The sequence below is a fragment of the Perognathus longimembris genome, chromosome 7 (genome assembly GCF_023159225.1).
Source record: "Perognathus longimembris pacificus isolate PPM17 chromosome 7, ASM2315922v1, whole genome shotgun sequence".
Lineage (NCBI taxonomy): Eukaryota > Metazoa > Chordata > Mammalia > Rodentia > Heteromyidae > Perognathus > Perognathus longimembris.
Window position 1 is genome coordinate 22,373,545 of NC_063167.1, and position 21,354 is coordinate 22,394,898.

Genomic DNA, 21,354 nt, shown 5'->3' on the forward strand with positions numbered 1-21,354 from the left:
CTGGGAAAAGGCCAGGACCAGTCCCTCCTACCTGCATCTCCACCACTTTTCCTTTGCTGCTTGGGCTGAGTGACCACTCATAACTGGTAATGCCATGGTCATCGGTGCTCTGGTTCCCAAAGAGGGTGATAGAGTTCTGAGGCAAGGTGATCACTTGGTTGGGGCCTGCATTGGCCACAGGGGGGTAATCCACAGCTTTGTTCACTGTCAGGCTTGCGGTGGTAGAGCTGGTAGCTCCATCAGAGTCTACCACTGTCAAGCTATTAAGGCAGGGAAAACACAATAAGGGATGGGCTTAAGGGAGGAAGCTTAAGAAAACTGGAAGATTGAACATCAAAACTAAGATATATCAAGTTGGTAAGAATACCTATTGCGGGCTGGGGATATAGCCTAGTGGCAAGAGTGCCTGCCTCGGATACACGAGGCCCTAGGTTCGATTCCCCAGCACCACATATACAGAAAACGGCCAGAAGCGGCACTGTGGCTCAAGTGGCGGAGTGCTAGCCTTGAGCAGGAAGAAGCCAGGGACAGTGCTCAGGCCCGGAGTCCAAGGCCCAGGACTGGCCAAAAAAAAACAAAAAAACAAAAACAAAAAAAAAGAATACCTATTGCTACTGATTCCTTTGGAAGCAAAGCACGAAGCCAGGTACTTCTTTCTGGTGGCTCATACCTGGAATCCTAGCTACTTAGGAGCTCAGACTGGGAGGATCATGGTTAGAGGCCAGACCACACACATCACGTGAAACCCCTTCTCAACCAATAACTGGGCACATGGTGTACTTCTGTCATCTTAGCTACATAAAAGGCTCAGATCTGGAAAACCGTAGATCACAGGTCAGCCTGAACAGAAAAGTCCATAAGACACTATCTTAGCAGAAGCTGGGTATGATGGTACAACACTGTGAGCCCAGCTACAATGGGAAACCCCAAAATAGAAGGCTCATGTCCCAGGATCACCATCCATGCCTGAGCAGAAAGCAAGATCCTATCTTAAAAATAGCCAGTGCAAGAAGAGGGGTGAGGGGGAGGTTACTGCTGTGGCCCTTAGATACAGTACCTTTCTAATAAGCACAAGATGGAGTTCAAACCCCAGTACTGAAACTTAAAAAAAAAAAAAAAGAGTAAGAGTAACACTAGAAGTTAATGTTGACTAAGGGTTTCCCATTTATCATATGCCAGGTACTACTCCAAGAGCTTTGTATTTCATTGCACCCATACAAAAGGTCTACAAAGTATATCCTATTTTTCTATACATATATGAGGAAAGCAGGGCAAGGAGAGGTAAAGTAATTTGTTCAAGATCCTACAGCTTGACAGGCAATACTTGTCCAACACCAGTTTTCTCTGCTGCCTGTGCACATCTATGCTGAGACATCATAAGCATTGTCTAATACAGACCACACAACCACAATACAGAGCAGCTACACATCAATCCACTCTACACAAGGCTCAGAGAGGCTAAGTAATCTGCCCAGGGCTACAAAGTGAGCCAAAATGCAAGTCTAGCTCCCTGATTCCAACACTCAGAAACTCATTTGTTTTGTTTTGCATTTGTTTTGAGACAGGGTTCTGCTATGTAGCTGAGGCCCATCTCAAACTTGCAATCTTCCTAGCTTAGCCTCCTGAATGCTGAGATTATAGGCATGTACCACCATGCCCATCTTAGAACCCTATTCTTAAGAACAGATGATTTGTGGCCACTATTACTCTGGAGTATAAAGATGCCACACTACACAGAACATTCTGTCTGCATCAGGTTGTCCCTCTTTACCCTGCTTTGACTGTGTGCACATCACAAGAATGGGCAACCAGGGCATATGGCCTCTGGGACAGACTAGGAAGGCTGGCTCCAGCAAGACAGGAGCTTGAGATGGAAATGAATTCTCCTACGCAACAGGCCCACAGTTTGTGCCAGTGAGAAACAGGATCTGCAAAGGAAAAAAAGTGTTCTTTTATAAAAGCAGGCTTTTACCTAAATGATGCCTTCCAGCTGAACAGTCTAAAGCTTCTCATGCCACCTCAAAATGTGAGCATAAGCAAGCAAGGAGGTTTGGGATCCTTCCATTTTGCTGACAGAAAGAGGAAAAGCATAGAAAAGACATGCGGTTTGTTTAACTCTCGCCACAAGCCTCAGACACAGCGAGGTGTCTGTGAAGCTTCCTCCTATAATCTCCCCTTTCACCCGTGGTCTGCAGGGGATTTGGGTACTACAGCCTTTAGAAGAAAAGCAGGAAAATTGGGACACACATACATGTACAAATCAGCCAGTCCTGGAAAAGGAAAAAAAAAAATCACAGATGTTCTGCTTCTTTTCTCAATTTCCCTGTTGTTTTCACAAGTTTGTTGTTATGTTAACAGACCCCACTCCTGTGTCAGAGCAGGAGTTACAGACAGATGGTAAAATGGCAGCTGCCCATTCTTCTAACTTTCACCCCCAAAAGACCTTGCCTATGGCTTGCCTATAGCACTCCTGGAGCAAACCACAGCTGACTACAAAGCAAGGCAGAGAGACTCATGCCACAAAAAAGTGGGAGAGAGGGGAAAGTAAGTGAATACCAACCAGACTGAGCCATAATGTGAATCAAGTCTACTTCCACTATCTCACAATAAAACAAAAAAAAAAAAGAAGGCTAGTAATAAAACCACTGCTGGTACTCCATTGACCCAACAAACTGCAAGTTACCATTTTGGTTAAAAGCACAGACTCTGAAGTTAGAATGCTATGTGCTCTTGAGCAAATTACTTAACCTCTTTGTTCAAAAATGTCTTAACCTATAAAATGAGAGAAGCCACAATGCCTGTTATAGGATTAAATAAAATACTATAAGCTAAGAGATCAGAAAAGTTCTTAGCATATATTAATCATGCAGAAAACAAGTTATTCTTGTCACTCTGTGTGTGTGCACATGTGAGCACGCACACGCATACATGTGCACCCCATTAAGTAGGGCTTCAGGACCTTATGCTCTCGGTTTTTTCTGCTCATAGTTGGCCCTCTACCAACTGAATCACACCTCTAGTGTGGGCTTTTGGCTGGTTAACTGAAAATAATCATCTGTGTCTCCAGCAGTGCCAAAAACTCGATAAACTTCAGACCTCCAGGCACCATGCACCCATGCATAAGCTGTCACATTATGGCAGAATCTGTGAGGCATCTTCTCTTTGGAGGGACTACAGAAGGCTTCATAGGAAATTAAGCAGAGCCTTAATGGTAGGTAGCACTTCAACAGATTAAGAAAAGAAATCAACGAAGAATAAACAAATAATAATAGTAAATCAAATCAAGGAGAAAGGAGAAACTACTTTTAACTTCATTGTATAACCTCAGAGAAGTTACTAAACACAAGCAACTTCCTTTTTTTTTTTTTTTTTTTTTTGGCCAGTCCTGGGCCTTGGACTCAGGGCCTGAGCACTGTCCCTGGCTTCTTCCCGCTCAAGGCTAGCACTCTGCCACTTGAGCCACAGCGCTGCTTCTGGCCGTTTTCTGTATATGTGGTGCTGGGGAATCGAACCCAGGGCCTCGTGTATCCAAGGCAGGCACTCTTGCCACTAGGCCATATCCCCAGCCCAGCAACTTCCTTTTTTTCAGCTCAGTGAGGACAATGTCATCTAAACATGGTATTTACATGATACTCATGTTCAAATACTTTAGAATGTAAGTGGAATTATGTCTTATAAGGATTAAGGTAGGGCTGGTATTATGGCCTAGAGGCAAGAGTGCTTGCCTCATATACATGAAGCCCTGGGTTCGATTCCTCAGCACCACATATATAGAAAAGGCCAGAAGTGGTGCTGTGGCTCAAGTGGCAGAGTGCTAGCCTTGAGCCAAAAGAAGCCAGGGACAGTGCTCAGGCCCTGTAAGTCCAAGCTCCAGGACTGGCAAAAAAATAAAAATAAACTAACAAATTTAAAAAAAAGAATTTAAGCTACACAAAGCCTCATAAAGCACATTCTAAAATGTCCACATCAATTCCCCAAAGGTCTTTCTGTGATTCAGACTTCTCCAAAAAGTCACAATAAAGAAAGGTCCTAGGGCTGGGATGTAGCTCAGTGACAAAGCACTTGCCTATCAAGTGCAATGTCCTGGGTTCGATCCCAAGCACCAAAAAAAAAAAACAGTTTAAAAAAAAAAAGAAAGATCCTAAAACTCATATTCAAACAAACCACAAACCAAGGGAGCATTATCCAATTTCCTTAAACATCTTGCCAAAGCGGAGGACAAAAAAGATGGGCTCTTACAGTTAACAGCAGAAATCCTAAACGTTCAGGGATCTTCCAGAGAAAACGTTGAGAAGGATAAACTGTGGTCTTGGTCTACTATGCAAGAATTGTGCTCTAAGAAGTTACCACTGGGATGGGCAGTCTCTATATGGCTCAGAAAACCAATAGAACAACAGGCTGCATTATCAATCAATCTGACAGTGAACTGTTATTTACTAAGTTACTCCCTCAAGAGTGTAAAACTCATAGTGGGGAAATAATGGCTTATGATCAACTTGAAGCTGAGTCCTAACTTACCTGAAGGTGTAGTTCCCAGGGACAAGCTTACTTAGTTTCAAAATAGCTTTATCTTCAGAGATTTTCTCTTCTCTCAGAGGCCCTTTAAGTTCTTCCCAATGGTACTGGACAATTTTATCATCATCAGTGCTTTCTGGACCATAAAGAAGACCAGTTACAAGGTAAAAATGCTGGGTTTCAGCACTTATCCAGTTTTCACAAACCAGGGCAACTACTTAACAAGATTCAAGATAGGAAAACCTCATGAGATTACATACTACCTCCCTGGAGTGTTTCTTCCCTAGGTATAGTGGGTCATTTGGTCTCTCTATGAGTATTCCATTATATAGTTTCCCAAAGATTCCAACATAGGAAACCTCTGGTTAAAATGCTACTTACTATATGAAGAAAAGGGAAAGCAGTAATTCTTAAACATAAGAAAATACTCAATCTCCCTAAGAAGAAATTAAAATTACTATTGAGCTAGGCATCAGTGGTTCGTGCTTATAATACTAAGTTACTTGAAGGCTGAGAATAAGAGGATTGTGGTTTAAGAAGAGCTCAGGTAAAAAAAAGTTTGCCAGACTCCTTCTCAGTTCATAGTGGTATATACTTGTTATCCTAGCTTCATGAGAAGTTGAGATCAGAATGTTAGGGTTACAGGTCACTAGGGTAGAAAAGTCCATGAGACTCCATCTCATCAGAAGCTGGGCATGGTGTCATAGGCCTGTCATTCCAGCTGTACCACGAGAAGCCAAAAAAAGACAGATGGTAGCCCAAGCACATTCCGGGACAGGGAAACAAGACCCTCTCTCAAAAATAAGTAGCATAAAAAGATAGCAGTTATGGCTCAGTGGTACAGCACCTACCTAACAGTCTAGGCCAAGTTTAATCCTCAGGACTGCTGCACACACACCACAAAAAGTACATTGGCAGTATTGGAATTTAAATTCAAGGCCTCATGCTTGCTAAGCAGGTGCTCTACCACTTGAATAACACCTTCAGCCCTCAAAAATTTTTTCTGAGATACAATATTTTAACCTATCAAAAAGGTTTAAACTTTTTTATAACACATTATTTGGGTAAATAAGGAAAGTGGCTCTTTCACAATTGCCATGCTGGAAGCATAAGCTGACATAATTCATTACTGTATAATAAGTACTCTGGCAACATTTATCTTTGCTTCTGCAATTCTTCTATGAACTTATCTTGCAGATAAACTTGCACATATGTTAAAACATCATATTGACAAGACTGTTCAGATAGAGATTAAAAACAAGCACATATTTTTCACAATGAAATTATATATCCATATGATAGAGTGTTCTCTAATTATTAAAAGGAGGAATAAGTATTTCATTCATTGTTTCAGAAAATTTCTCTAACATACAGGAATAAGCTTCATATATAAAATTACATATAACACGTTATCATTTGCATCAACAAGGGGGATGAATACTATATGCATATTTTCTTATATATTCATAAAAGACCTCTGGAAGGATAGTACTGGTTAGCTGGAGAAAACTGGATAACTGGGAGACAGAGATGGCATCATTCTGTTCAATGAACACCTTTATGTATTAGTCAACTTTCAGTTGAGCATTTCTATCCCAAACAAGAAAACCTAGTGCTATGAGAATATTTTCTCCTACTTTCTCTGACCAGGGTTCTCTCTCTCCTCTCTCCTCTCCCTCTCCCTCTCCCTCTCCCTCTCCCTCTCCCTGTCCTTGTCCCTCTCCCTCTCCCTGTCCCTCTCCTTCTTCCTCCTCCTCCTCCTCCTCCTCTTCTTCTTCTTCCTCTCTCTCTCTCTCTCTCTCTCTCTCTCTCTCTCTCTCTCTCTCTCTCTCTCTCTCCCCCCCCCTTTTGGTCTGCTATTCTCCTGTTCTCTTGACAGAACCACTCGCTGGAGTATGCTCTGCCAAAGCAGAGACTGCCTCTATCAAAACCATTGTTAGTGCCAAGACAGAGTAGTGGGGCCTTGATAGGTCTCCAATGAAACCAAGCAAATACTGGTTACAAAGATAAGCCTGAACTGCATGCACCCAGGACCTTGTGCATACCAGGCAAATATTCTTCACTCCCACACCCACAACTGCACACACACACAGCCAGGACCAAGAACTAAGACCCATTAGTTAAGATTCCTCTAAAGAGTAAAACATTAGCCAGCCCAGGGAAGTTGGGAGGTGTCTCTCCGGGAGAAGGCTGCAGATGTCTTGTTGGGTCACAATTTCTGGGTGAGAGTTTCTAGGTCCAGCATAGAAATGCCATCTAAGCTAATCTGGAAACTGGCTTGTTTTAACTTATAAAAAAAGAAAAATGGAAAAAAAAAGAATCAAAGTAATTGTAAATATATGCATAATCTTACTTTCTTCCCACCTCAAATCAGAGATATTACTTCAAGCAGCCACATGGGGTTTTAAGTAGAGCCTGTCTGGCTGGTTACCTCCTAATCAGTTGCTTCCGTAGTTGGTAGTTCTATAACATGATCTAAAAATGCAGGCATAGCTGGCCCCAAATCTTCTACCAGAGTACACCGTAAATGCTCTTTTACAACATCAAGCTTAGACAAGTACTCACGGCTGCCATCGATGACTGTAGAAGTGGTTGGCAGAGAGATCTCCTGGAACTGCGGTGACACGATAGCAACAGGAGGCTGATTCTTACGCGGTTCTGTAAGAAATGATCCAGAAGCAATTGGGAAAGGAGTTTCACAAATTACAGGGGGAAGGCAGGGACAAACCTATCATCCCAGCACTTAGGAGGCGGAGGAGGAGGATTCTAAGTTCAAGGCCAGCCAGGATTACCTAGTGAGACCGGGTCTCAAAAAAAAAACACCAAAACATAAACAAATTAGTCAACTACTTAATTATTGGTGAGAAGGTCATATCTGAGTGATTTAGAAGTCAATATCCATTACATAATAGATGGCTGAAGCATTGCCAGATGGGAAAGTCTCAAAAACAAGTGGCCATTCCTAACCTAAGACACAGAAGTGTACTAGGGCATCTTCCAGACCTAAGCCTGTGCTTTTCCCCCCACTTAAGACAGCGTCTTGCTATGTAGCCCAGGCTTGCCTCAAAATTATGACATATCTCAGCCTCCTGCATGCTGGGATTGTAGGAAGTGCTACCACATGTCCCCATTCATTCTTTCAATGTTTATGGGTGTCCAACTCATCAGTGACTGCTTCCATGACAGTCTAATTAGAGGTGGACAACTAACAAGCTATGTGCAATATAAGAACCTAGGCAAGCAAACCATCTTAACCAACTCTGATTTGATTGTGTGTGTGAGGTGACTGGCTGAGTGAGAGGAAGGTCCAAGACCATTCTGGTCTACCTAAATGACTGAGCTACAAACGCAGCATCATTGTCTTTGAGAAAAAGATATAGCTAGGATCAGTGTGACCATTTGATCCTGCTCCTTCTCCTCCCCCCCTTCCCCCGCCCCCTTTGGCCATGCTGAGGATTTAACCCAGGGCTTCATTCATGCTAGATAAGTGCTCTACAAATAAGTTACACCCGCAACCCATTTTTTAAAAGGTGAAAAGACAGGCATACTGGTTCATGCCTGTAAACTCAGGAGGCTGAGATCTGAGAATTGTGGTTTGAAGTCATCCCAAGCAGTAAAGTCCATGACACACTTCTCTCCAAGTAACCACCAAAAAGCCAGACATGGAGCTGTGGATCAAGTGGTAAAGCTCAGCCCATGCCCTGATTTCAAGCCCTAGGACCAGCATCCAAGAAAAAATAAGTGAAAAGACTTGACTTCAAAGCCCAAGAAATGAAAAGAAAGATCAATTATCAACAAAGACAGAAAATAGCATCAGTGTCAATACATATACCACTCTTCAATGTCTTTAAAATTTCTCTGAAAATACCAAACAGGATACCTTGCAACTGCACTGTGATCTACCAACAATGACTCATTTAAAAAGCATGACAGAATGGATTTGGTTTCCAAGGTGAAAGAACTAGGTTTAAATGAAGAACTCTGTGTTCAAAGAACCACTTCTCTAGAAAGCAACCAGACAGAACTAGTCACTTGACTGGTTCACCTTCTGAACCAATGGCTACTGGCTTCCTTAAGTCTCTTAATTACAACATATGGTCTTCTCTCAGCAGGGCCCACTTGGAGAAGTAGTTCTATGGTACACAGGTTACTGATCAGGCCATATTGCACTATGGACCCTAACACTAATGTCTCCCTGCCCAGTCCAGTGTTCCAACTAGAACTCTTAGAACAAATATGTACTTTGCCACTATAGTCTTTTACTACACTGAACTAGGAACTGCCCAATAAATACATTCATGTGAATTATATATCCCAGGCTAATCTCCTTGTCCTCAGGAGTCCTGCAGAGGGAGCAGTGGGACATGGCCAGGGCTTGAAACACATACCTGGCTTTACTGTCACATTCACATAGCCTTCCCCATGGGCATTCTGACCATCTACAATCACTTTGAATTCATACAGGCCTGGAGTCAGCTGCAGAAGTGAGAGAAGATCTTTTAGACAACCACAAAGAGCAGCAATTGTATTAGATACAATATGGATCTGAGTTTTCCCATGCTGAATTTTGTACTCTTTTCTGTCCTATTTTCAAAATGGAAGTAACTAGTGGTAGCTATTACAGAATGAGTTAAACTATTAAAAAATATAGTTTTTACTGTGAGTCTTATTACTTGCTGCCTCTAGAACAACAGAAGGGACTCCAATCTCTCTGTACTCTCATTTTCTTCTCAGAAGAACATTAAGGGCCCAACCATCCTACTTCACAGTTATGAAATAAAATAATCATCTCTTGAAAGAAAAACATCTTATAAAAATATCAAATAGTTGCCAAGTAGCTGAAAATTTTTCCTCCCAATTTCCATAACCAGTATAAAGATAATACAAAGGGGGAGAAATACAATAAAATCATCAACCATCTCAATAGCATACCTACATTTCCTACCTTAACATGTCAATATTTCCTATTTCTCTATTTATGTGCATCTCTGACCACAGACAAAAAGAATAGTTTTACACAGTTCATTCATTCAAACATTTCTTGAGAGACAATCATGTATGGAGCCACTGTTCCAGGCTTGGGATTTAGAGGTGAACAGGTATGACCCCTACTTCCCAGGAGTTCAAATTTCAAAAGTATCTAGGGGCTAGTTTAAAAAAATCCAGGTACAGGGGCTGGGGATATAGCCTAGTGGCAAGAGTGCCTGCCTCGGATACACGAGGCCCTAGGTTCGATTCCCCAGCACCACATATACAGAAAACGGCCAGAAGTGGCGCTGTGGCTCAAGTGGCAGAGTGCTAGCCTTGAGCGGGAAGAAGCCAGGGACAGTGCTCAGGCCCTGAGTCCAAGGCCCAGGACTGGCCAAAAAAAAACAAAACAAAACAAAAAAAATCCAGGTACAGAACTTTTTATTGCTTTTTCTTCTTTTCATTTAGCACATATCCTTTTCCCATTGTGATATAATCTATATCCATTTGAATGACTATGACATAATATGTGGGAAAATGTATGATAATTCATGTAAACATTCTACATGGTTGGAAATTTGGGTTGTTTTCCATTTCTTGCCATTATAACCATCTATAATGAACATCTTGGAGGAAAATAAGGGTTTTGTCTTTTTAAAATTATCTTCTTTGAGTAACTGCCCCAAGTAGTGTTTTATGCTGCCTTATTTCTTCCTGGGCTATCACCTCATTTCTTTCTTCCCTCAATGACAGCATGCCCAGGACTACCACCTTAGTCCACTTATTTCTTCCCTCTACACATTCGATCTGATCTTAGCTATACTATGGCTTCAATTAACATCTATTTGACACTGATGTGCAAATTTATATCTTTAGCTCAGACCTGTCTCCTGGTATGTCTAACTCCTTTCCCCTACCTACTAACAGGACAATTCCACTCAACATCTCATAGGTACCTCAAATTCACTCTGTCCCAAAAAAAGATTAATCATCTGCTCCCAACCTGTTTCTCCTTCTGTGTTCCTCATCTTGGTGAACATCCACCCACATGCCTAAGCCAAAAAGCTAGAATATCCCAGGCTTCTCTTCCCCGATACCTCCATGCAATTCACCAGTTTCATGAAGATGTCTCCCATGTTATCTCTGCCATATCTCCACACTGCTATCACCTTAGTTCTTAACCACTCCTTACAGCAAGTATGAAAGCATGGGCTTAGAAATAGAGGCCCAAGTTCAAACCCACCATTTAAGAGCTTTGTGAATTTTGGCCCAAACACTTCCTTTTGCCAAGTTTTAGTTTCATTATTTGTAAAACAAATATTAATTCCTATATGTAGGAGATGTTATGGAAATTAAAAGAAATAGGTAAGACATCAAGCACCATGTCTGACATATGGCATGAGCTCAAGAAGTGGTCCTTCCTTCTTTCCTTCCTTCCTTCCTTCCTTCCTTCCTTCCTTCCTTCCTTCCTTCCTTCCTTCCTTCCTATTGTCCTTCAACATTAAGATTACAAATAACTCACTGGATAATCCCAAATTGCTGTCATAACCAGGGCACAAGGAACAGCTATTGAATCAATAAATCAGTGGGATTGCTGGGCCAAAGAATATGAACATTTTTATGGCTCTCACTAACAATACTGACTCCCAAAAGGCCTGAGCCAATGTACACAGTTATGTGGCCACAATAACCTAGCTCACATCCTAAATTCTAAAGTACTTCTGTTAAGCCTTCAAAGCTGCTTAGTATATATTTTCAGCCATCAATCACTACCATGCTGGTAGTCTTCTCATGAGAAGTGAACATTTGAGAGTTGTACACCAAACAAACACTGGATGTCCTCCAGTCCAACTATTATTTCTGAAAGACTGATTCTACCCTAAGTGTGGAAAGGGAATTCTATACTAACCATTTTAGATAGCCCTGAAAGTGAAAGGAGGCAAATTCACCTTGGACAGTTTCAGGACCTTGGAATGTTCCCCTTCCATTTCTCCACTGTAGTCTTTAGGATGAGTAATCAGTTGCCAGTCGTAGGTGTAGGTTTCTCCTATAGAAGGGCAGTTACAAAAATCATGAAAACACACACCTACACACAAAGAAGCTGACAATAACAAATCTTTGCTAAAGTCTGCCAATAACCAATCTCTTCTAAGTCTTGACAAAGCTTAGTTTTTAAGATTGTACTCCAAGGTCTGTAGGGAAACCATTCCAAAAGCTGAAAGGAAGGGTGGATTCTGCTGACTCAGTCACTATCTGAGGTTTTGCTACTCGCTCATTCCTGCCCAATGCCTACCCTCCAGCCAACCCTCCCCAATAAAGTTCCAGGACGCTAATGGTGTGGGGCATCTCACTGAAAATAGATGCCCTACCGACCACTACAGATGAACTTATTGGGAACAAAGGCCATTTTCTTACAAAACTTCTTTTGCAACAAGAACAGCAATGACTTCTAAATAACATGGTTCAAAAATAGCTGTTTTACAGAGAGCTAACAATGCTCCTCTCACTGAGGTCATCACACCCTGGTGAGTTAAAAGAGCTACTTCATTCCTGCTGAGCTAAATAACACACTGCAGAAGATGGTAGGGCATGGCCCATTTAAAACAGGCCCCACTGAAGTTAATTAAGATCAAATGAAGCATTAAATGGTCCTCATTTGCAGCTCAGACTGTATCACTGGATAGTACATACCTAGAATAATGCTATCAAAATGGATCTCTCTTCAGTAAAAGTTGCCATATTTTTTTTAATGCATTTCTGGCAAGGGAAAGGTACGATTTAGTATGGAGGTTTGATTTACGCTACTGGGGGAAAAAGAAACCAGAAACTTCAAATGTTTAGTAGAGTACAATCATGTTTTTATTTCAGGAGTTCAAAAGTTAGCAAGCAGAACCTAATCCCAAGACATTCTTCATCTGAAGACCAGATTTTATTTTATAAGCCAAGGATTCAAGATCTTCCTTCCTCTACTAAATTAGTATTCTGTCTGAGAGTTGCTGACAACAAATAATCAAGTCAGGTCAGGAGCGGGAAGTATCTGATTAAGGTAAATAAACTGGGCAGAAGAAAGTTGAAAGAAATCTGTTTCTGAACTGATGTATTTTGGAATAGAGATCTACAAGATGATAGCAAAACAGAGAAATGCATATGTAAATACAGGTTTGACATGGCTGTGTGGCTTTGTGCTTGCCTAGCATGCATATGGCTGGCCATAGGTTTAATGACTAGCACTGCAAAGTAAAACAACCCAATAAGCCCAGTATATCTTTCACAAAACACTATTTAAGGATGATATTTCCTCACCATCATCTTTAAGGGCAATCAAATCCATTCATTGTAACTTATACCCAAGGAAGAAAAGATAGGTGGAGGTGTCAGGTTTACTGGCTCTTGTGTGCAATCCTAAATTTTTGGGAGGTAGTGACTGGGAGGGTTGTGGTTCAAAGCCAATTCTCAACTAATTGATCTGGGTGTGGTATTATGTGCCTGTGATCCCAGATACAGAGACAAAAATTCAAGATCCATGTCTGTAACCTTAGCTACTCAGGAGGATAAGATGTGAGGAACTGAGGATCACAGCATGGGCAGGAAAGTCTGTGACACTCTTATCTCCAATTAACCACCAGAAAACTGGAAGTGGTGCTGTGGCTCAAAGTGGTACAGCACTAGCCTTGAGCAAAAAAGCTCAGGGATAGCACCCAGGCCCTGAGTTCAAGCCCCATGCAAGAAAGAAAGATCCAGCCTATTTTTCTTCCTCTTTTAACTGTGTATAATACAATCTAATATATACAACCTATATTAATGAGTATTAGCTGTATGGTAGGCACTGAACTAAGCCACTTTACACTATCTCATTTTACCCCTAAAATAACCTTATGAAGTAGGAATTATTATTCATATTTTATTTAAAAATAGAAACTCAGAAAAGTCTCTTGCTTAAAATCATTGAGTAAAGACTAGCTGAGCTGAGATTTCAATCCAGGCTTGACATCAAGGCCTTTATTCTAGGGGTGGGGCTCAGAGACAAGGCAAAGTACTTGCTTAGCAAAGCCTTGGTTTCCACCATCAGCACTGGCTCTTCCAAAAACAAAACCCAAAAAAAAAAGCCTGTGATCTCAAACTCTATACTATATTATCTCTTATAGTACAAGAATATTTGTATATGTGTATGTTATTATACCATTCTTCAGAGAACAACCACTTGATGTATATGATGTCGCTCTAAAGTGAAACACTGTGTAAGTATAACGGGATTCTTACCTTCCTGTGGCTCTTGGAGAACAAATGCATTTAACTGAACTTCATTCTTAGGCAGGGTCACCTGTACACTTTTTCCAGCAGATACCACCAGTTCCTTTACAACTAAAAAATAAAGTAAATAACCAGAAATAGATAAACATATCCAGCTGTGCCATTTCTCTCCTTCCTTTGTGATCTCAATTTCTTTCCCAAATGACATTCAGCGACAGCCATCATTTGCTAATTATTTCTCTACTCTCTAATCCCCTGACATTTGATTCTGCATCTATTTTTTTCAATTGAAAAGAACCTCTCAAGGTCATTGATGAGCTGCTTCTTCACAAATCTAACAACTCTGTCTCAATCCCCTTCTGTCACTTTGGTGGCATCTACTGCTGACTGTCTCCACCTTAAAGCTCTTGGTTTTCCTGATACCAGGTTCTACTTTTCCTTCTTATCCTCAGACTTTTCCTCCATTGTATTTTAACTAAACTCTGTCCCTAAATTATAAATGCGCTATATATATTTGTTTCAAGGATAACCCTCATGTAGATAAATAACTTTAATAAGACACATAAGAAAGGCAAATGCCAGTTACAAGGATCCCCTTACTCTTTCCAATTTAATTGCTACAACTATTGACTCATTGTTCAAATTTAGATTATTCCAATGATCTTAATTGGTCTCCATTTTCTGAGTTCTCCCTACACCAGCGTATTGTCTTTTTACAATACCTACAACTACTAGTCTTTCTAAAATACTCACTATATTATTCTCCTACTTAAGACTCCCACTTCTGCACCATGTTTAAGGCCAGGTTCCTACAGCATCATTTGCTCTCATCTCCTCACATTCGCCACCAGTTCTGCTTTTAGTTATATTAACTTTCACTCTTGAACTCCACAGAGACCAGGGACTACTCTTAGAGTTTCTGCTAAAGTGATTTTTCTTCCTATTAGGACACTTGCCTTTCTGTATTCTAAATACAGCATTTTATTTCCAGCTTCATTGTTCCAAGAAATTATACTAGACCATTTTAGCACAAATTAATCCACTTTTAGGGCAACCAGAATATTTGTAACACTCAAGTCAGCAAATAGCTATATAGTGTCCTTATACTCTTCATCAGACTTCTCACTTATGTCAGGATTTCTCCCTTGGCATTATTAACATTTTCAACTAGATAATTCTTTGCTTGGAACTATTGAGATTTTGGTGTAAGAGACTGTCCTGAACACTGCAAGATAGCTAGCAGTGTTCCTGGGCTCTCCTCACTGGATGTCAGTTGTGGCAAGTAAAAACATCTGCAGACCACTGAGAACCACTGATCACATAAACCTTATTTCTCTGAAAGTAACTGCCCATTTGGTACATGAGCTCAGTATTAGGAGAACTTAAGGCAAACATCAGACTGGCCAACTCATATTTCAAAATGGAGGTGAAGAGGGCTCCTAGATAAATAAGAAATTTGAGATTTATCTGTCTCTGCTTGGGAACATTGCAACTTGGAGAAAAATGAAACCATCCTTTATGAAAGCTAAGCCACTGGATTTCCCAAGAGATAGAATAAGAGACTGTTGAAGTAACTTTCAGAAAAAGAAAAAAAAATGGAAATCACGACATTCAGACAAAGTAAAGGGCTGGGAATATGGCCTAGTGGTAAAGTGCTCACTTCGTATACATGAAGTCCTGGGTTCGATTCCTCAGTACCACATATATAGAAAAAGCTAGAAGTGGAGCTGTGGCTCAAGTGGTAGAGTGCTAGCCTTGAGCAAAAAGAAGCCAGGGACAGTGCTCAGGCCCTGAGTCTAAGCCCCAGGGCTGGCAAAAAAAAACCCAAAAACCAAAAAACAGAGAAAGTACAATGAACTAAAAAAATGGCTAGTGAGCACAGTGCAACCCAGACTCTTCATATTTACACAAAAGTTTACAGGTATTCTGTGCAAATACAAAAATTACTTTGGCGACTGAGAACTGAAATCCTAACAGTTCATGTCAAATTGTTACCCCAGAGGAGACTATGCAAAATTTAAAAAAACTTAAATTGTTTTTTTGTGGATTTGTGTTACCTTCTTGACTTTTTCAGTGTTATTTATTAGCTAATAACAAAACATTTCCTCCCAGTACCTAAGAGCTGTACCCATGAAGCCCAGACTTCTTAAAGCAATACACTAGGTATAAATCCCCTTATGCCGGGTCACTTAAAAAAAGAAAGATGCTCAAGCAAGCACAGTGATAGATTCCTGTAATCCACCAACATATTCTAAAGGAAGAGGCAGGATCACAAGCTGAAGGCCAGCACAAGCCATCAGTGAGACTCATCTCAAAACCAAAATACAAAACAAAACAAAACAGCTGAGGGCTGGGAATATGGCCTAGTGGCAAGAGGGCTTGCCTCCTACACATGAAGCTCTGGGTTAGATTCTCCAGCACCACATATATGGAAAACGGCCAGAAGGGGCGCTGTGGCTCAGGTGGCAGAGTGCTAGCCTTGAGCGCAAAGAAGCCAGGGACAGGGCTCAGGCCCTGAGTCCAAGGCCCAGGACTGGCCAAAATAAATAAATAAATAAATAAATAAATAAATAAATAAATAAATAAATAAATAAATAAATAAATAAATAAATAAATACAGCTGAGGAGTATAGCTGGATTAGGTGGGTGGTTCTCTAGCATGTTCAAGTTCCTGGGTTCAATCTCTAACAACACTTTAAAAATCAGAGACAAATAACTGACTTACAACCAGCCTTTCCAAAGGCAAACAGGCATTCTTTTTTTAAAAATTTATTTATTAATTAAACAAAAATTTTTTGACAAGGTGTTGTGCAAAAAGGATACAGTTACATAGTAGGGCAGTGTGTACATTTTTTGTGATATCTTACACCCTGTTTTTCTTTCCCTTCCCTAGGTCAGGTAGACATATATACAATACCCAATGTACCAAGAATATATACAGTAGTCACGTGGCCTACGCCCAAGAAAATTCGCCTAGGGCTTTAAATGTAATGTCGACATTAGACAATATGTCGACAGTAGTCTTATATGAACGTACATACATAGCTTTTGAGCTATTGTATTCCACTGAGAGGTCAATTTTTGACCTTTATATGCTGAGTAGTTGTTTGGTTTTAGTTACATAATGTTGGGTCGCTGACCCAATCCTGCGGGAAATACCATTTGACAAGCAGTTTTTGGTTTCACAGACCTGGTCTCTACTGTCTCTCCGTCACCCCATCTTAACAGTCATATATCAGGGAGATCATGCCCCTTTGTTTTCTGTGTTCTAGGCTTCAAACAGGCATTCTTGACTTCACTTTTTCTTTTTTGTTGGTTGTGGGGCTTGAACTCTGGGCCTAGGAGCTGTCCCTGAGTGACTCAGCTCAAGTCTATTGCTCTACCACTTGAGCCACAGTGCCACTTCCAAACAGGCATTCTTATCCAATTCTTCCTTCCCAGAAACTTCTGTTTGATTCTTGCCATCACTTAGTTGAATCTTGTGCCTTAAGTCACTATAGAATCTGGCTCTGGGAAATGAACCTCATAAAATTCCATAGACCAGAGATCTGCTAAGGATGAGATCTAGAATCTCCACTACCATGATTACAGGGGACTAAAAACGTGACTTGTTTTCCCTCTAACATACAGTATTCAAGTTAAGACTTCCTTTGCTCTTTCCTCTAAGAAGGAACACTGATCAAATGTTCCCCTTTTGCAGCCTGTCTCCAAGGGAGTAAGCAAAAGGCCTCACCTGGGTTTGGTGCTGTGGTACTCTGCAAAGGGGCCTGGGGTGTGGGGGTGGCATAACTGTAAGAGGGTGCCACTGGAAGAGGGACAGCAGTTTGGATCTCTCCGTGACCTGTTACTTGCTGAGTGCTGGGTATAGGCCCAGGTTCCTCTGATGTTTCTGGATGAACTGAAACAGGGATCTCTGCCGTAACATTTGTGGTTAAGAGACTGGAAACTGTAACCGCCCTGTAGACCTGGAACAAATGCAAAGAATTAATTTGAGCAAAAAAAAAAAAATCTTTCAAGTTACAATTTCTCAGGTTATGTTTCATGATTAAATGATTAATCATGTTAAATGATTTCATGAAGCGCAAAAATATTAAAGAAGTTAATCTCACCAACCAAAGAAAAATTTTGTCAAATTTTTTATATATACAAGGCTGGAGATTTAGCTTGATGGTAAAAGTAACTGCCTAGCATGCTCAAGACTCTGTGTTCAATCCCAGAACTGCAAAAGCAAAAACAAAAGTTTATCAAAATCTTCTGTATTTTTTTTCCTATACAAAATGTTTTGTTTAGGGGGGTGAACTTGTAAAGTACACTATATGCTCACATGGAAATGCCACAATAAAAGCCTCTCCTATCACAAATGTATGCTAATTCAAAAATAAAATAAGTTTTGTTTATAGCTGGAAGAATGGCTTAACTGGTAAGGTGCCACCCCACCCCCGCCCCTAGCAAGCACAAAGCCCTGAGCTCAAACCCCAGTACCACAAAAGTTTAGTTTAAAATCGGCCTGGTATCCCTCCTCTGTTATTAATAAACAACAAATGGGGGAATGTTAGCATTTCCCTACCTAGCCTCAGGTCCTCAGCTCCTCCCATTAGCCCCCAGATCCACCCATACCTAATGAGCCACTCCTACTCACTACCTAACTACTTCCCCTTTACCCCCAGAGAGAGAAGCTGCCACCTGGATAAGGTGCAGATGCTATGTAGCTCCCTCTCCCGTGGAACTATGGCCCCACTAATAAACCTCCTTATGAACCTTCTTCTCCTGCCTGTGATTATCTCCGCCTGGTCCTCTGGGATGGCCGGGACCTATGCTTTCAGAAATGATATTAACCATAGCATGCATACTTTGTTTAAAAAAAAAAAAAAAAAACTTCAATCTTTCTACAAATAACTGAGCTCCAACTATAGAATAGGCCTTGTGGGTACAAAATATAAATCAAACTAATTATTGAACTCAACTAGTAGGAGAGAGAGAACTAAAAAATATAACAAGTGAAAATAGCAAATATACCTGTAAAGACAATAAACCAAAGAAACAACCTGGGGGTAGTTGACCCCTTAGTGAGAGGGATGGTAGGGAGAAGAGCCATTTTGAAAACAGAAAAAAAAAGTATAGGGCAAGATGGTGGATTCAAAGCATCTGCCATTTTCTCTCCATGAATAAAAACAATCTGGTGTCATAGAAAAGGCTGGATTCTGAAGACAGAGTAAGAGTCAGAAACCTTGGAGGTGATAGGGAGGAAAAACGAAACAAATAAACAAACAAAACAAAAAAACAACCTGCAGAGAAATTATCCCATCAGAAGAAAAGCAGCAAGAAGTTCAGAAGCGGGCTGGGAAAATGGCCTAGTGGCAAGAGTGCTTGCCTCCTACACATGAAGCTCTCGATGGTTCGATTCCCCAGCACCACACATATGGAAAACAGCCAGAAGGGGCGCTGTGGCTCAGGTGGCAGAGTGCTAGCCTTGAGCAGGAAGAAGCCAGGGAAGGTGCTCAGGCCCTGAGTCCAAGGCCCAGGACTGGCCAAAAAAAAAAGTTCAGAAGCAGCCTCCAGCTCTCCCAACTGGGGGAGAGGAAATCAAAGACTGAAATACAAGGTAAAATCAAATGGTCCTGCCCATGGTCTGCCCACTCTAGCTGTGGGGGAAAAAAACCCCAAACAAACTGCAAGCCTTAATCCTACCACAGGAAAAAAAAAAAATCCTACCACAGGGATTTGATGGGCATCCTCTAGTGTGGCAGATCGGGTCTTGGTAAAGAAAGGGATTCCATGGTAGCCTGCATCTCACAGAGCAGGTCGCCATCTTGACAGTGAGCCTATTGTTGGGACTGAGTCTCCCGGAGAAGGGGGAGGGGGGGCAAGGGGGCGCGCACGGGTGAGATAGGGAACAATCATGGCTCAACAACTCACAGGACATTTTGCCTCAGAAGTCAGTCATAAGAGGTAAATTTACAGTCAGTCATAAGAGGTAGTGGAGGAGAGGGAAGTGTCTGGCAGGTCCCCACAGAGAATTCAAAGGGCAGGAAGTCACACTATCAGTTTACACCAAGGTTTGGGATTACCTGCCAGGACACACTGCAGAGGCACTGGCCTGGCAGTCATTGCTTTTGATGCTGAAGAACTGCAGCAGTGACTCCTAATACCCAGTAGAGGCCACCATTACTGGCAGCTGAGGCCCCAAAAGGCAGAGCTACATATGTTTACCAGGCCACAGAACAGAGGTGCCATTATAGGCAGCTTGGGCACATTTTCCACAGCTCTTCCTCCAAGTTAGGCATTTTCTACAGCTCCCCCTCCAAGTTAGAAGTGAGCTGCATAACCTGAGGCCAGGGTAATGGACCTCTGAATGGGAGATCTATGAAGAAATCACTACCCAAGGCCCATCCCCAGGCTCTATGTGTTGACTGATAAGGGAGATAGGGCATTCCCCCCACAGGTCTAAAGAATATGATTTCCAGTGGTGGCTCACATCTGCAATCTGAGCTACTCAGGAGGCTGAGATCTGATGATCATGGGTCAAAGTCAGCCCAGGCAGTAAAGTCCACGAGACTCTTATCTCCAGTGAACCATCAAAAGGACAGAAATGGAGTGACAGAGCATGGGCCTTGTGCAAGAAAGCTCAAGGACAGCTCCCAGACCCTGAGTTCAAGTCCCAGGCCCATCCACAAACCCATCTTAAAAAAAAAAAAAAAAGACTGATTTCCACACTGGGTACTGGTAGCTCAACTCCCCAATCCTAGCTACACAGGAGGCTGAGATCTGAGAATAATGGTTTGATGTCAGCTTGGGCAGACAAATCCCTAAGACTCTTTAATTAAACAACAAAAGGCTGGAAATTGAGGCATTATTTAAGTGGTAAAGTGCCAGCCTTGAGTGAAAAAGTCAAGTGAGAATTTTAATTTCTCTTGGGTAAAATAAATATAAAACTTACCTTGATTATGTTCACCCACCATCAATCTTTCTTCTTTCAATTGGTCCCCCACCCTAAGTAGCTTTGTTTTTCCTTATTTATTTATTTTTGGTGGTACTGGAGTTTGACTTCATAGTCTCATGTTTGCTAGGCAGGTGTTCTATCTCTTAAGCCACACAACCCCAACTCTGTTCTACTTTCAGTTGTCTTTCAGATGTTTTGCTTCCTGTATAGCTACGAATATAGAAGCAAACCACCACATCCACTTTATTTGTTGAGTTGCAGTCTTGCTAAGTTTTAGTTCCACTTGACCTTGAACCAGGGTCCTTCTAATTTCTCCCTCCCGGGTCATTGTGATTAGGAGTACACTATCACATCTAGCTTAGACTCACTCTAATCTAGTTTAATTCACTCCGCAACATTATTTTGCTATTCATTCATGTTCTGTGCATAAAATTTATTCCTTATTAGTGGTGAGTACTATTGTGCTACATGAATATACCATGATTTGTTTATTCATTAGTCTACTAATTAATTTGGGTTGATTCCAATTTTTGGATATTATAAATTGAGTTGCTAAGTCATTGCTCTACAAGTCTTCGTACAAATATATCCTTTCATTTATCTTAAATGCTTATGAATGGAAGGTCTGGTCATACAGAAGGTCTATCTTTAACTTTTCAAAAAATATTACTGCTGGGCAC

The 21,354-nt window shown here is 41.2% G+C and overlaps 1 protein-coding gene across 1 annotated transcript in view; it reads right to left on the reverse strand.

Moving 5' to 3' along the window:
• Kiaa0319l (KIAA0319 like) overlaps positions 1–21,354 on the reverse strand; it is an 87,864-nt gene that overhangs the window by 18,964 nt on the left and 47,546 nt on the right. Inside the window, exons 4-10 of the mRNA XM_048350867.1 lie at positions 17,468–17,699; positions 13,744–13,845; positions 11,433–11,530; positions 8,904–8,991; positions 7,081–7,173; positions 4,519–4,651; positions 32–260 (exon numbers count right to left, since the gene is read on the reverse strand). Of these exons, the coding sequence (XP_048206824.1) occupies positions 32–260; positions 4,519–4,651; positions 7,081–7,173; positions 8,904–8,991; positions 11,433–11,530; positions 13,744–13,845; positions 17,468–17,699 (975 nt within the window). The remainder of the gene's footprint in view (positions 1–31; positions 261–4,518; positions 4,652–7,080; positions 7,174–8,903; positions 8,992–11,432; positions 11,531–13,743; positions 13,846–17,467; positions 17,700–21,354) is intronic.